Genomic DNA, 14,557 nt, shown 5'->3' on the forward strand with positions numbered 1-14,557 from the left:
TGACCCCGCACTGATGCAGCGTTGTTTGCACACAGGGCCTTACGACAGTTATCAGTTGACACTGCATCTGAGTGAAATGCAGATATGCCTTTCTAGTCGAGGCTGTAAGAAGCTGCAAGAAGGCAAGGGTGACAGCAGCTTCTGAGTATGTAGATTGAGGCATGTTGTTAATCCAACAAACAGGAAGACTTCGTACTCAATGTAGTGCCGCAAATGTTGGCCTCTGTGATTGCTAAGCCACCCGGTGTTTGAAGCTCTCTACAAATCACCTCAGAGGGAGAATGAAATCAGACTTCAAAAAGCTGGCACAGTGCCAGGTGGGCTGCCAGCGGACCCTTTTCACAGTGGTGTGAGGGCAGCTCTGATAGCGGGTCAAAGCTGGAAAAAAGGCATCTTTTGCTGGAGTGCGAAAGAGGTTAGCTTTTGATTTTACGCTGAACTGCTGCTTCGCACAGTACTGTCACCAATTCGTGGACCAAGAGCGTTCAAATAAAAAAAAAAAAATGCAAAAGAAGATGGCACCCAGCTCCAGTCTCTGTGCAGCCTTACACCTCCTGCGTCTCTACAAATTCAATCAGGGTTTCTTACACCTGCCCTTATAAACCAGCAGTCATCAACTGATCTTTAAGTAAACAAATCAGCACTTCCTAAAGAATATACTAAGAGAAGTCACCTCCGCAATACTTGCCTGAAAAAGACATCTGAAGCTGCTTATTTAGAAAGAGGTAGCCATGGAAAATCATTATTTTTTACACAAGGCAATTGAAGTAGTTGAACTGAAGTTGAATCACAGGGCATGAGTAGTGGAGTACAAACACACACATTGAAATGGCACAGCAGCATTACAAGCTCTAAAAAATGCAGAAAACATATGCAGCTCCACACACCTATGGTAATAGTGCACTATCAACTGAAAATGAGAATTCCAGGGCAATTTAAATGTTCAGTATAATACTCTCCTCTAACCTGCTTATGTGCGTAGCTTTGCCATTTACTTCTTTAAAAAGATGACTGACCTATTGCATCATTACCACACATGCCTCAGAACTTTAAAGCAACGTGAGTGCACCATGTAAATACCATGTAACACTGACGGTTACAACACCCAAACATTGATTTCATGAGCACTTTTCTGCACATAAGTTATCTGTTTTGGGCACAAATAGACTAAATATCTCATTTAATTAGGCGTTTTGAATTTTATATCGCAATGTGCCCATCCTTCCTTGATGTGAAAGCACATCTTTAAATTGGGTACAGATGAAAACCTTGAACCATACACAATGGTCAGAAATAGCCACCGGAGCCGACTGGGATGCTGGATCAGCTGGTGCCTCCCAGAAACATGAAGCCCACCTATTGCTGTGGTGATGAAGGAGATCTGCTCGGTCTCTTTGCCGTCATTGTAGACCGCCAGGTGCCAGATGCCCGAGTCCATGTACTGGATGAAGCCTGTGTCGTGGTTGGTGACAGGCGCCAGACCGCGCTGCTGACTCTGAGGGCCCTCCAGACCGCGGACTTCTGGGGCCAGCAGCCGTCGGCCATCCAGCAGCTCCACAAAATCAAACTGCACAACAAAGAGGACCACAGACATCCTTCAGGCTGACATTGAAAACTGAAGGCTGACCACTCTCTGCAGACGTACTGTATTGACTCTGTACTGTCACTGAAAGCGAGCAGCATCTGGAAATTTGCTCAGCATTTTTATATCAGGCTTAGGGTAAGCTGTACACAAAAATGCTTCAATATAAAATCTGTGACATTTGTCAAGAAATATTTTCAGACCACGTATGCCTACGAGATAAACAAAGGCAATAACAAAGACAAGTGCAAAATAACATTTGCACATATTACCGTCTTGCATAAGAGACGAGAGTAAATACAGTACAACAGATGCTTTATAAATGTATTGATATCTGTTTGAGACTAAAACAGTGAGATATATTGTATAAGGTATGAAAAAAATGCCAGACGACCCCCCCCAAAAATTGCATAGTTCCTGTAATGACTTCTATTGTTTTTTCTTGTTATTGCTAAATCAGGCACTGTTGTATTGATGACATCTGTCTGAATATGTATAATTCATTGATATTGAGTAAAGCATGAAATCTAATGACACACTTGAATAAAGGGCAATGATGAATTCTTCCATTTAAGTTCAATACAAATACACAGCTTAGGGCAGAACCACCATGTGTGCTGGAATTTATAAATACCAACAAATATATGCCTAAAGAGCAAGATGAAATTATGTCCCCAAAGCCATGTACCAGTAGAGAAAGCTTGCCATTAATATCATTCACTTGGTTCATTTGCTCCACTCAATGCATGCTCACTTACTGTACATTAGCTTGTGAGAATCGATACAGATGTAAGATTAAGATATAAAATGACATAAATTTTGAGAATTATGCAGATTCAGCTCTAGGGAGATGCGTGAAGACAACATTTCCTTATTCTATTTATTCATGAATGTGCTTTGAGACAGTGTTTTCTAATTCTGGCCCTGGGTAGAGCATTGGCTTAGCTGGCCTTTGCTCAAACTTCTGTTGATAAATTAGTTTGATAAAGTGGATAACTGCTGATGTTGATTTTATGTCTACAGATTTAACTGTTTAACTGATGTAGTGCATTTTTTGGAAGTGTTTGTACATGTCATTTCAATGTTCAACTTCTTCAAGTTATTTTTTTATTAATAAGTAATTTGTTGAAGAGGTACAAATCCCCCCTCCCCCCTGCTGCACTTGCAATACTAACTACCATCTAAGGATAAGGTCAGTTAAGTGTGCAATAAAATGTTTTCTGTATTTCATAACAATTCTAACACACTCTACTAACTGGGTCCCCTCTGGCAAAAATGCAATAATCATTATTCCCTCAAGTAATCCTCTTCTAAGTCTGCTCTTCACAAAAAGTCTTTTTCTCATTATTACTCAAATTAGCTAGATGCTTTCTGATTCATTACACTGTTGTAGGAATTAAATCAACAATGCAAGGCTTTTAAACATTTTAGATGAGAAAAAAAAGAAAAATGTCAAGAAAAAAAAAAGAACACACAACAGCACAACTGGCGGTACCCAAAGCTAGGATTAGGAAAAAAAAAACTTAAAAAGATCTTTCATGCAAGGATGTTAAAGGTCATAAACACAGGTCTAGAACACATGTACACCAGTTTGATTTGAGGCTTTATCAATGGGGACGTCCCCTGAACCACCCTCATCACGCCTTCTCACCTGCGTGTGTGATGGAGGCAGACCTCTCCTTCCATAGATTCCCACCAAGGCACCCTTGCTCAGAGACACGTTGAATTTGAGGTACATGGGGTGGTCAACAAAAACCTGGGACCTCCAGAATATCCCAGGGGGGATCTGCTGGGCCACCTTGCGTCCCACGTCAATCTCGCCCATGTCTATAAAGCTGTCGTCTGGGAACAAGCCATCCAGTTTCCCTGCATCGCGCACACACATTGGATTACATATGTATTATATATGATTACAACTCATGGGTATCAGTGATGAGAGGGACCATTCAAAAATGTGTATGTACAGCACATCGCTACACACACAGACACAGACACACACGCAGACACACATGCAGCTGCAAATCATCCCTCTCATTATCGACACAATAAAATAAAGGCCCTACATTTTTCCCTCAGTCATAAATTGATTATTTTATTATGAAATTCTGATATTTCCCCACAAGCATCAGGGAACACATGGCATGGTTTCACTCTCCACCGAGTCAGACCCCTATGGACATGTCTACATCTGCTATCCAATGCAGAGAGGCCAATTTCAGCAATGATTTCTATTACCTGGAGATGAACATAACAGTGCTAACAGCATTTTCAGACAGACTTGGCACTAAGCTGCACACACACCACGGCAGATGGCAGTGTGCACTTTTCAACAGCCGATCAATTCTAATGTATACAGCACTATCTGAGGACATTGGGCATTCATGCTCACCTACCTTTGATAACCTGTTCAAAATTGAATCATTCTGAATCTGGGATAGAATACGTTTTTCTTCTTCAGCTACTCAAATGACAAAAATCTCTAATCTGCAGTATGTCACAGCTAGATTTGGGTCAAACATTGCATGCACTTCAATGAAACAAGTAATGCAAAAGATGACCAGCATACAGTGTTGAAGTGATGTGAAGTGACTATATGTAATTTGATGGAAAAATGTCAGTTTAGCAAGTCACACACAGAAAGGTGGACATAAAAACAAAAGTGTGTGTGTGTCTGTGTGTGTATGTGTTTGAGTGTGTGTGGACACAACATAGATTGATTTGCTGCATTGTTGTTGACAATGCTACACTGTCAGGCAGAATTAGAAAGCCATTGCTATTGATTTCCTTTCAACAACCCCTGCCACTCACGCAGACAGTTTGACAAAGGCCTCAGTTTGCTGCTACCACTGTTTACACAAACTTTCTGCAGTCTGGTATATGAGACAGACAACCCTGGCATTCATCCCTATGGTAATGGTGTGCGATCCCTCACCTTTGCCTGCTGTCTACTATGAACAGAGTGGTTAAATTGGGAACATTTGTTCACGAGTTGGGGTGGACAAACTTTTCAACTCTGTTCTGGGGTACTCCAGGGCTGGTGCATGCTTTCTTCTGCTGCCAGGAGCGGAGTCCAAATCAGAAGATGAAAAGGAACATGTCCGGTTTCAGAGGGTACATGACTGGTAATCCGCCTCCAGCCCCCAGAAACAGAATCCTCAAAGCTGCCCGATTTTTGCTCCGCAAACAAACAATATTATTCCACTCACAGCAACTTCCCACACTTTCTCACTGGATTACAATGAGGAGGGAGCCTTGGGAGTGAGCCGCAACGCAGCAGCAGACGACAAATCGTTATGACTTTTCAAAAGAGGGATTTGACGGAGAGCAAAATTTGTCAGTTCCATTACAAAGGCCTGCAATTTGCTTTAAGCAGAAGGGCGAGTCCGTGTGGGTTCAGCCATTATCATTACGAAGTTGTTTCTAAAATGTCCCTGCTGTGCTGGAGCAACTCCCCTAGGATGTGTTGAAAGCTGGGACCAACAATTGCGGCCACAACAGCTCCCAAATCCTCCTCCCTGAACTCTCAACTTTGCTTTGACCATTTTCTACACGCAAGCATCCTTTAACTTCTGGACATGATGCTTGCGTTGAACAGGGAGCTGAAGTGGCATAACTGAATACAAGCACCTCTGTCTATATGTGACCAGACAGAAAGTCGATGGAAGGTAGAGGCGGCTGCTTACCATCCTCCTTGCCCCTTCGGTCAGGAACCTCCAGGCCCGTGTTCCCTAGCGGTGGCAGGACCAGGTCCGTGGGGGTGGGTGAGCCACCGTCGCTAGTCTCTGCCAACTGGTACATCTGTCTCTGCATGGGCTGCAGGTGCCAGTTCAGCCCGAAGAGGCGCATGACTGTAACAAAACCCCAAAGACACCTTGTTACTTCCACCATCGATCAAAGGCACAGGTTTTAATGTCGATGGCGGTGGGCAACGACAGTCATCCGGAGCCTGTTTGTCCTTGCCTGACTCCAGGACAGCCTTCAACAAGCAACTTCTTCAGGCCTGGTTCAATTTTTCATCAGATAAATGTTATCTATTTTATCATTTTAAACCTCTTCAAAATCCCACACCAAGATGATTAAAGCAAAGCTAATGATAATTCACTGCTGCTACTGAGCCACACCCTCACAGAGCCACACCCCAAATGACAGCAATCTCTGATGAAACCTTCTTTGTGGTTTGAACATTGGCACAGGGATTGGATTTTGAGCAAGTAGCATCACCTCAGACGTGCAAATAATGAAATAATGAAAAGCAAATAATGAAAAATTCACACGCAGACACAGAGACACACAGACACAGACAGACAGACAGACAGACAGACACACACACACACACACCTCAGAAGTTTGAGGGGAAAGCACATTGGAATGGTGCAAGTAATGAACCACTCCATGTGCACTGACACACACATACATACATAAACACACCTCAGATGTTTAATGGTTAAAGAAATGTGTTTTAAGTGCTGACTCAACAAGAAGTTAAAGGAATCATCAACCTCAAAAGAAAATAAAAGTGCTGTGCTACCAGACTAGTTGTGTGATGGGGACTGTGTGTGTAGGGGGTTGGCACCGAGCCCCCAGACCCTGAGGAGAAAAAAGCTGCAGGGTGACTCCTTTCTTCTCATCCCTATTACCTAACTAATTCCCACCGAGGCTGGGGAGACAATGAAATGATCAAGTCAGCAGGAAAGCAATGGTGTTGAACGCTAAAGCTGGAGAAAGAGCCGCCAATGTTTCACTAGGTCAACAAAAGGAACAGCCTCTGGGACAGGACGATGGAGTGCAAAATGGAGGGAGGGGGAGGAGCTGACCGTGATGGATCACCAGAAAGAGTACAGACAAGACAAGCCCAGCAAGGCAAGAGCTACCCTCAGAATACACCTGTCAGCAGAAAAAAAGGCACCACGAACGTATTACAGCTATTAGCTTGCCAGCTCTCCAAAACATTCTAGTAAATAACCAGGCAAACTGATTATGAAGTGTGAAATTAGCAGCCGGTTTAAAGTGCTAGAGCTGAAGGGACACATTTGTCTCTGCATCAACACATGTGCTGGTGTTTATACATTTTCCATCTCTCCCCATTGTAACAGAAATGACTGAGGTTCCAAGCACCCTTTTAGTCCAGTCCCTGACAGCCACTGCTGACAGTTCAGGCAAAATGATTTTTCCACTCGGCTCAATACTAAATATAGATGTAAGCTTATTTGTTTTGTTGTGTGACTTACCATTTCAAAATACATTATCCAGACACACACAGATAGCCTAAACACAATGTTTTTAATGCTGAAACGTGAGACTGAAACACAAAGCTTCAGCAATTTTACAGCCTTGAATCAATGTTCATTCATTTGTGGCAGTGTTTTCAAATTTGTTAATTGCATTGCTTCATGTTCCAGCAATACACTATGTGTACAATATGTCAACACATAAAACAAAGAGAGGTATGCAAAGGGGGATTTTTAAACAGGTCAGTTCATAAAATCAATGGTGTCTAATGGTCTGGTAGGCTTATTTGGCAAGTTTTGATAGGTACTTCTGTGAATTGATAACAGCAATAAGTATGTGGCGGAAGTTTACAAAAGATGAGCCAATTTAGAATAATCACAGCAAACCATTACATGTTCAGACATTTCATTCATTGCTTTACCTAGCTGTACTCAGAAGAACCACTTAAAGGACCATATTCCTGGCTTTACATGTGATTCAGATAATGATCCTTGGGAATCAGTAAATCTTTACTTGCTCTGGTTAAATTTTTAGAATCTAAACATCAAAACCATAGCTCTATTGTGACAGTCTACAGATCAAACCTGTTGGGTTAAATGGAGTGCATTGTTCTTCTCCAATGGGTACCCTTCAGGCACACTAGACTGCAGCACACTTCCATTCTTGAACTGGAATACTGCTAAATATCTGGCCTGAAATATCATGACCAATTATGAGACCTTTCATAAAGGCTGCAATAAAGGATGAAAGCAATTTTATCCAGCTAACAAAATCAATAGCTGTTTTCAAAAAAAAAAAAATCCTTCAGAATCTTTCTGTAATCAGATTCCATGACAAAATGTTTTGCATTCTCTTTGTGAATAAGTTTTTGCCCTTGGTTTGAGTGGTTGTACACAGAAATTACAGATGAAAGAAAGGGTATCAATGAAACAATAGACACGAAAACAATAAAACAAAGCCACCCCCTTCAACAGCTTTTGAATCAAATGTGGCAAAGGAAGCTGAGCTGAGAGACTGATGACTTGGATTGCCCATATTGTCATTTTGTTGGCTTCAGCAAAGATGCTGCCTTTGATTTGTAGCTCTACATCAACCACAGATGCAGGAGGATTGGGGGGGGGTGTCCATTGCTGCTGTCAGAACACTTGCATTAAAGGCATTGGGCAGTGTTTCATTGCTAGTATCCAAGTAATCTCTTTTCTGCTGTGCCCATTTCTCATCTAACTGGATCCAAACTCTCCCAACACTACCAGGAAACGTCAGCCTCTGCCAAGAAAAAAACTGAGCATGACGTGTACTCTGTACAATGGCTTTTGGTTCTTGGCAATTTAGTAGGGCACTCCTTAATATCTGCACCATGTGGAGTGTTAAAGATGGCTTTGGAAATGCTTTCTGAAATTCACCTACAGGTTCCCAAAGTTCTTTGCCTCCACACCACCCACGAAAGATCTGGCCTGCTTTTGGAGGGTGCTCAAAAGAAAGACAGGTGTAAACCTAACGAGGCAATTTTAACGAGAACATGGCCGGCACAGACAGCAGGCTCGGGCACAAGGTAGGAGCCACTGACCTTCAGGAGTAAAACAAGAAGTGGAAGCCTGTTTTACCTGGAACACACACTGGGCTCTCCTGCCACTGGTCTTTTGGGCAGGAAACTGGGCAGAGCTGTGTGCCAATTAGATGTAGCTGCTCAGTCCTTACACAATCCAAGAAGAAGTTTGCCTATTATTGTGCTTGCTCTGCCTGTACCCAATTACCTCTGTGCTCTGTTTCAGCAGCCAAATCCAGCTTCAGTTCAAGAGGGCCCAAAATGTACCGAAATAACGGTGCTACAAAGCACAAATAGGGACACTACTACGCTTTTTGACACAATTCCAACATCCCAGACTGTCACATGAGATGAAATAAAATAACATCATAAAGCAAACCACAGAATCTACCCTAAAACCCTGGTTTGGCTTGAGAATTGTCTGTCTGCACTCATCTGTCAGCAAGTGGACTATGCACATTTGCAAGCATATGGCTAATTAATCCCTTTTAGACACTTGAATGGATGAGCTGTGAACCTGGCAGCCTTCGGTCACTCATTATACACCTAATTGCATTTGCACCTCTCCAACAGAAAGAACCCGTCGTGCAAGCGACAACTCTTTTGTCGGACTTTGCAAATCAAAACAGCACTTTTAACCATAGCAGTCCCACCGTAACTCAAATCGATATTTCAAGAAAGTAGGCAAGGAAATATTCTGGAAAGAAGAACTATTTGTGCCTTTGTTGTACTGTCATGTTAGCAAGATTTTTTATGAAAATGAGCATGAGGGACAAACAATGTCCTTCACTGTTTTAAAGGACCAGTGCTATTTATCAGGTTTGTGATGTGGATATTTTAATAGGTAAATTATTCCTTACACGAAAATGGCTTGAATGAACCATATTTCCATTCAAAGATACATTCATTAAAACAGGAAAGGCACCTGGAAACTGGTGTCGTAGCTGAAGTGTTGCTCATAAATAATGCATATCTGCATTCACTTCCTGGATGATTCCTGAAAGCCTGACTCATATGCTGTAATTAGAAAGCTTACCAAGGATTCTGACCATGAAATATGCATGTGTTGTACACACGCAGGACAAATTCTTTTACGTACATCTAGAAATGGACCATCACACTGACAAAAATGACACGGGGGGGAAAACTTCAGAAAAGCTTAAATGTTCCATCAGTTTTTACCCATTGTTTTGGATTTTTCACATAAAAACCCGTCTGAATTTTCTGGTGACTCTCTGTGACCAAACTGGCAAGACCAATTCTTTAAAGTATCCCGGCAGTATGAAAATGCTTTTCTAACATAATAATGGAAAAAAGTGTATTCTCAGCAGGAATAAATGTCAGTAAATCAAAGGCGCTACACCATTTTTCACTTCATTTTTCACTTCCCAACTGCAAGCTTGATCTTGGCAATAACACTTCTGTTTCTAAAGTTCTGTGCATGTATGAATGACACCTAAGAGAAAATCATGCTCATTTTAGTTATAAGCTTGCATCTTAAACTGGCCTGAGTAGGCCTACTTTTACACCATGCATCCCTGGTATCAACATTCCTGTGCAGGTATATATATATATATTGCATAGACTCTTGCAATTGAGTCAATGTCTACGTTTTATGGAGGCACAATTCCCAGTGGAGAACACATGGAACATCTCCCTCCTACACACGAAGAGCACACCAGGGCACTCTAAGCAATAATCAAATGCGAGGATGATACAGAGGGATGCGAGTGTAAAGCATGATGCAAATTCCCCCCTGAATAACTAAGAAACAAACAGGTTTCACAAAGGGGCTACAGTGAGGGCGTCTGCTGGAACGTAGCACGCGGTCCCTTCTCTGAGCCCAGCGAAATTTCGTGTGAAGTGGCAGGCACTCTGGCCTTTGAGTGCCCAGCGTGAGAGGAAGGCAGCGCAGGGGGGATCTCGATGACCTTATGAGGGTGAGCGGATAATGAATGCACTAATGAGAGTACCACCGCAGAGAAAATGGCAAGTTTCTGTGTCTCCAACTTTTCCGTGCTAAAAATGAGTCCGTGCAGCAAGACGAGCACGTTGCAAGTCAAAACATCTGTCACACAGTTTAATTGTGCTCATTAGACAACTCAGCCAGAGCTCCCAATTACAGGCCTCAATAATTCATTGCACTTGAAATTAAATATATTTTTTTCATTGTCGCTTAATTAAATATGGCCCTCATTCCTGATTTAAAATCTAGATCTCGGGGTGAGTTCTGGTTTCCAACATGTTTACCTCAGGTGCGAAGGGATACGGTGTGTGTGTGTATGTGTGTGTGTGTGTGTGTGTGTGTGTGTGTGTGTGTGTGTGTCAGTGCACATGGAATTGTTCATTATTTTCACCATTCCAATGTTCTTTCCCCTCAAACTTCTGAGGTGAGTGTGTATCTGTGTGCGCGCGCGCATAACAAATAAATATAACTAATTACATTGAGTAGTTAAGGCCTCTCAAACTGATGGGCCACTTGATACATTCAATAAAACAAAATCCTCATGTGTAGCCATATATGTAGTTTATTGTTATATTAATAGCCCAAACATGGAAAGCAAAGAAATTTGTCTTTAACTGAAATGCAGTCATTAGACTGGTTCTGGAACAAAATCGTTCCACTTTAGCCAAATCAGCCTGAAGGAAAAGCAGAAATTACAGTTTTATCATACTTGCTGTATAATGCAAATTTATTACTGTCTGATATGGAGAAACCGCTTTTCCACTCAATGTTTCATTTTCTGTTGCATACAATGCCATTTTATTTCCACTTCCAAGTGAGATGAAAATCTAAAGATGCAATTATTTATATGCTAAGCACATGCACGGCATTCATGACATTGTAAGCTCAAAATATGAAGCGGACCTGCATAGTACGTTATACATTCTTGTCACACATGTCTGTGTATTTGTATAAATGTATGCATAATTTGCTATTAAATGCCACTAGCCAAAATAATATAAGATGAAACCATCCAGCATAATTGTTTAAATATCACAGATGGAGGACACAAAGGGTACGGCAGCCAGCCCCCAGGCCACTTTACAATCACGGATGCAAATGAAATAAGAGACATGTCACTTACATAATACATTACATGGCAGAACTGGGAACAGTGCTGGCTGCAGGCGAGGCCACTCAGCTTCGAGCAGTGGATTCTGGCAAAGGGCATTTGCACAAGCTATCTATTTTAGTGGGTGAGGCATAGCTCTCCTCGGAGTAGGTTTTTTCTCTCCCTTCCTCTCAGGCCTGAACCCTGCATTTCCGAAGCACGAGAGATGAATGGTCACCTGACTAGGATCTATCAGCCCACTCCGGGCTGAGATACTGGGTTCCTGGGATTGGTCTGAGTGTTGATCCTACTCCTTTGCCTCTATTCTGGGATTTGTACTGATAAACACTTTTCTTAAGAGTATACTGTGATACATAGCGCTCACTTTTGAGATTGGTATTAAATGCGTATATTTTTAACTGTAACATGTATGTTGAGATACCAGGTGCACTGAATCATTCCCTTCTGCACTGCACCAACGGGCACTGAATCATAAGGAGGCACTCACCAATGAAGTAGGCCAGCAGGAACACCAGCATGACAGAGATGATAATGGCGCTCAAGGCGGCACATTTCCAGTTGCAGTACTTGTAGGGCTTTTTCAGACTGAAGGCCGGGCGGGAGAAGGTGCTCCGGGGCAGGGGGCGTGGGGGCGGGGAATAAACCGTGCTGGAGGTAAGGGGGTACCCCGGAGAAGTAGTGCAATACAAGGGCGACGTCCCACCAGGTTTGAACAGGAAGTGCCTGCAAAAACATACAGTTACCTCAAAGAGCGTGCAAGTATCCCAGCTAGCGCTGCAAGCCGGTGTTTCTCCTTCCCTCAGCCCGTGGCACAAAGAGCATGGTGTGCAGAGTGCCTTGTACTGGTCACTAATGCTGTCTCTCAGTCACAATACCAGCTGCTGGCCTGTGTATGTGCCCTTCTGTTGGGCTTCTGTCGATACAGAGGTGCTGAGGTTGTGCAATATGAGCTGTCAATCAATATTCAGCTGCAGGACTTGTGACCACAGCAGAGTCTTGTTCATTTAAAGTTGCTTACCAACAAATTAATTAACTCTGTTTATAAATTGTAATAGAAGCAATGTCTCGGACCTGGACTGTATAAAGAACAGTTTCAGGCAGGTGTTCAACCTCAATCAGGGCCAAGTTCCTCTCTTTAGAGATTTGTTGAGCTGCACTATAGAGTGAGGTATCAGCCCACCAGTAGGTGTACCAGCAGATCTTGCCCCAGTAGAAACAATATACTTTCAAGGTAATTCTGAAATGACTGGAGAATGATCTGTGTCTCAGTACCCAATGGGAACTTCTTCATGAAACAAAAATTTCCAAAGTCCATGCTAAATTGAGCTAAAGTACAGAAATTGGCGATCTTTTAAAAGAACATATCAATGTAACTATGTAATCAATTAGTGTCTATGGTGAAGTTAAGAGATCATACATATAATAAAGCTAAATGTATTTCTCTCAGTACGCTAGCATTGATTTCAAAACACATTATGAAATACGGACAGGCACAAGGGATGCATCACTACAGTGCATGGCAAAGCAGATCTAATCCTAATCGCTGTCGAGGACTGAATATGTAACATACCCGTCATTGTATGGAGCGTCTCCGCGTGCAGACGCCAGAATGTCCATCTCAATAAAGTTGTCCTGTAAAGTCTCTAGGAATGTCTGCTTTGCTATGTTTCTACACACAGATGGAAAGATGAATGAAGCTAGAGTGAGACATGCATGTAAGGAACAGAGACGCCAAGCACACACAAAGACAACATAGGTGCTCACCAAACAACACTGACGACAACACTGACGGCCGGAACAAAAAAAGGAGACCCTTATGGAACTAGACTACCGTCAACATATTAGTGAAACACTTAACACCTCCCTCTCCTGCTCCGTGTTTATAGACAGCACACTGGGCCTTCCCAGAATGCCCCATACCTTGTGTTGTACGATCCCTGCCCTTCTCTGTAAGCGTCTTGCTCTTCTCTGATAAACAATAGAGTATTCTGGCTCCTTTATGGTCATGATTAAAAGAAAACAGTGCATCACATTCAATCAAACCTTCATGTTCATGCAGTTTTGAGATACAGTGCAATACCACAGAATGACTATCATAAGCCCTGGTGTGCAGCGTTATCAGAAAAAGAGAAACAGGATTATCTTTATCACACAGTTGACAAACAAAGATCCGCTCACACCGTGAAAGGATACCATCGGGTAGGTGTTTGCCGCTGCTTCTGAAATGACGCAGAGCAGCGTCGCAATCTTTGGGTTTCGACAGTGCATAAACGGCATATTACTGACATTCTGAGGGAAATCTGAAAAACCCATCCCGTCCGTTTTATTTATGGATATGTGTTGTGCTGCCGCCATAATGCGCCGCCCCAGCGAGAGCGGTGTTCCATAAGGGAGGGCTGAGATAATGAAATGGAGAAATGAACTGTCAACGTGCAATGTGCAGCCCGAACATGTTCGATTGGACAGGAGAAAAGACTTGTTTTCTTTCTTTCCTTTCCAGCCTGCTAGCACGGCCTGTTTATTGCGCTACAAGGCTTTGCTTCAGGATGGAGAATAAAACTTTTAATGAAGGGGAGAATTCTGGCAGGGGCTCATCAGAACGCAGACGAACGAAAGGAAACAGGCCCGGCTTCTGGCAATCCTCCAGGAGGGAGGTTTGGTTCAACCCAAACAGCTGGGAATTTATCAGGACCATTCTCTCCTTTTGACAAAAACTGGGGAGAAGAGCCATTATAATGCCATTAACTAAGTTAAAACGACAGGAGATGTTTCAGGGCCCTTGTGGATATTACTAATGATTCCAATTTTATCAGCGCTATTCTAATAATTGATGGTACTTTAGGGAGACTGCTAATTCATATCGCTCCAACACACTCTCCTGCCTAAGACCTGCTTTCTAACAGCATCTGTTTTTTGCTCCTCTGGGAATACCTGCACAAGATTAAGCACAAATAATATACAACAGTTAATCATTCATTATTCCACTAACTGTCCTTCCACAAACTAGCGTGATGTTCATCTTCCTGTTGAGTGGACCATCTCAGACAACTGGCTGTGTGCATAGAGGGAACAGGTCGGCACACTGTAGCTTGTGTAATCGCCCGCCAAATTATCTTGGTAATT

At 42.6% G+C, this 14,557-nt stretch overlaps 1 protein-coding gene across 3 annotated transcripts in view; it reads right to left on the bottom strand.

The window, feature by feature from the left end:
- Window positions 1-14,557, bottom strand: part of tenm4 (teneurin transmembrane protein 4) — a 124,300-nt gene that overhangs the window by 68,047 nt on the left and 41,696 nt on the right. For 2 of the 3 annotated variants that reach the window (XM_036536219.1, XM_036536217.1), the window contains 5 exons: window positions 13,355-13,429; window positions 11,922-12,157; window positions 5,266-5,430; window positions 3,234-3,448; window positions 1,357-1,567 (listed from right to left, as the gene is read on the bottom strand). In XM_036536219.1, coding sequence (XP_036392112.1) covers window positions 1,357-1,567; window positions 3,234-3,448; window positions 5,266-5,430; window positions 11,922-12,157; window positions 13,355-13,429 — 902 coding nt within the window. The remainder of the gene's footprint in view (window positions 1-1,356; window positions 1,568-3,233; window positions 3,449-5,265; window positions 5,431-11,921; window positions 12,158-13,354; window positions 13,430-14,557) is intronic. The other variant, XM_036536218.1, reaches the window with a different exon arrangement.

This window comes from Megalops cyprinoides, chromosome 9 (genome assembly GCF_013368585.1).
Source record: "Megalops cyprinoides isolate fMegCyp1 chromosome 9, fMegCyp1.pri, whole genome shotgun sequence".
Lineage (NCBI taxonomy): Eukaryota > Metazoa > Chordata > Actinopteri > Elopiformes > Megalopidae > Megalops > Megalops cyprinoides.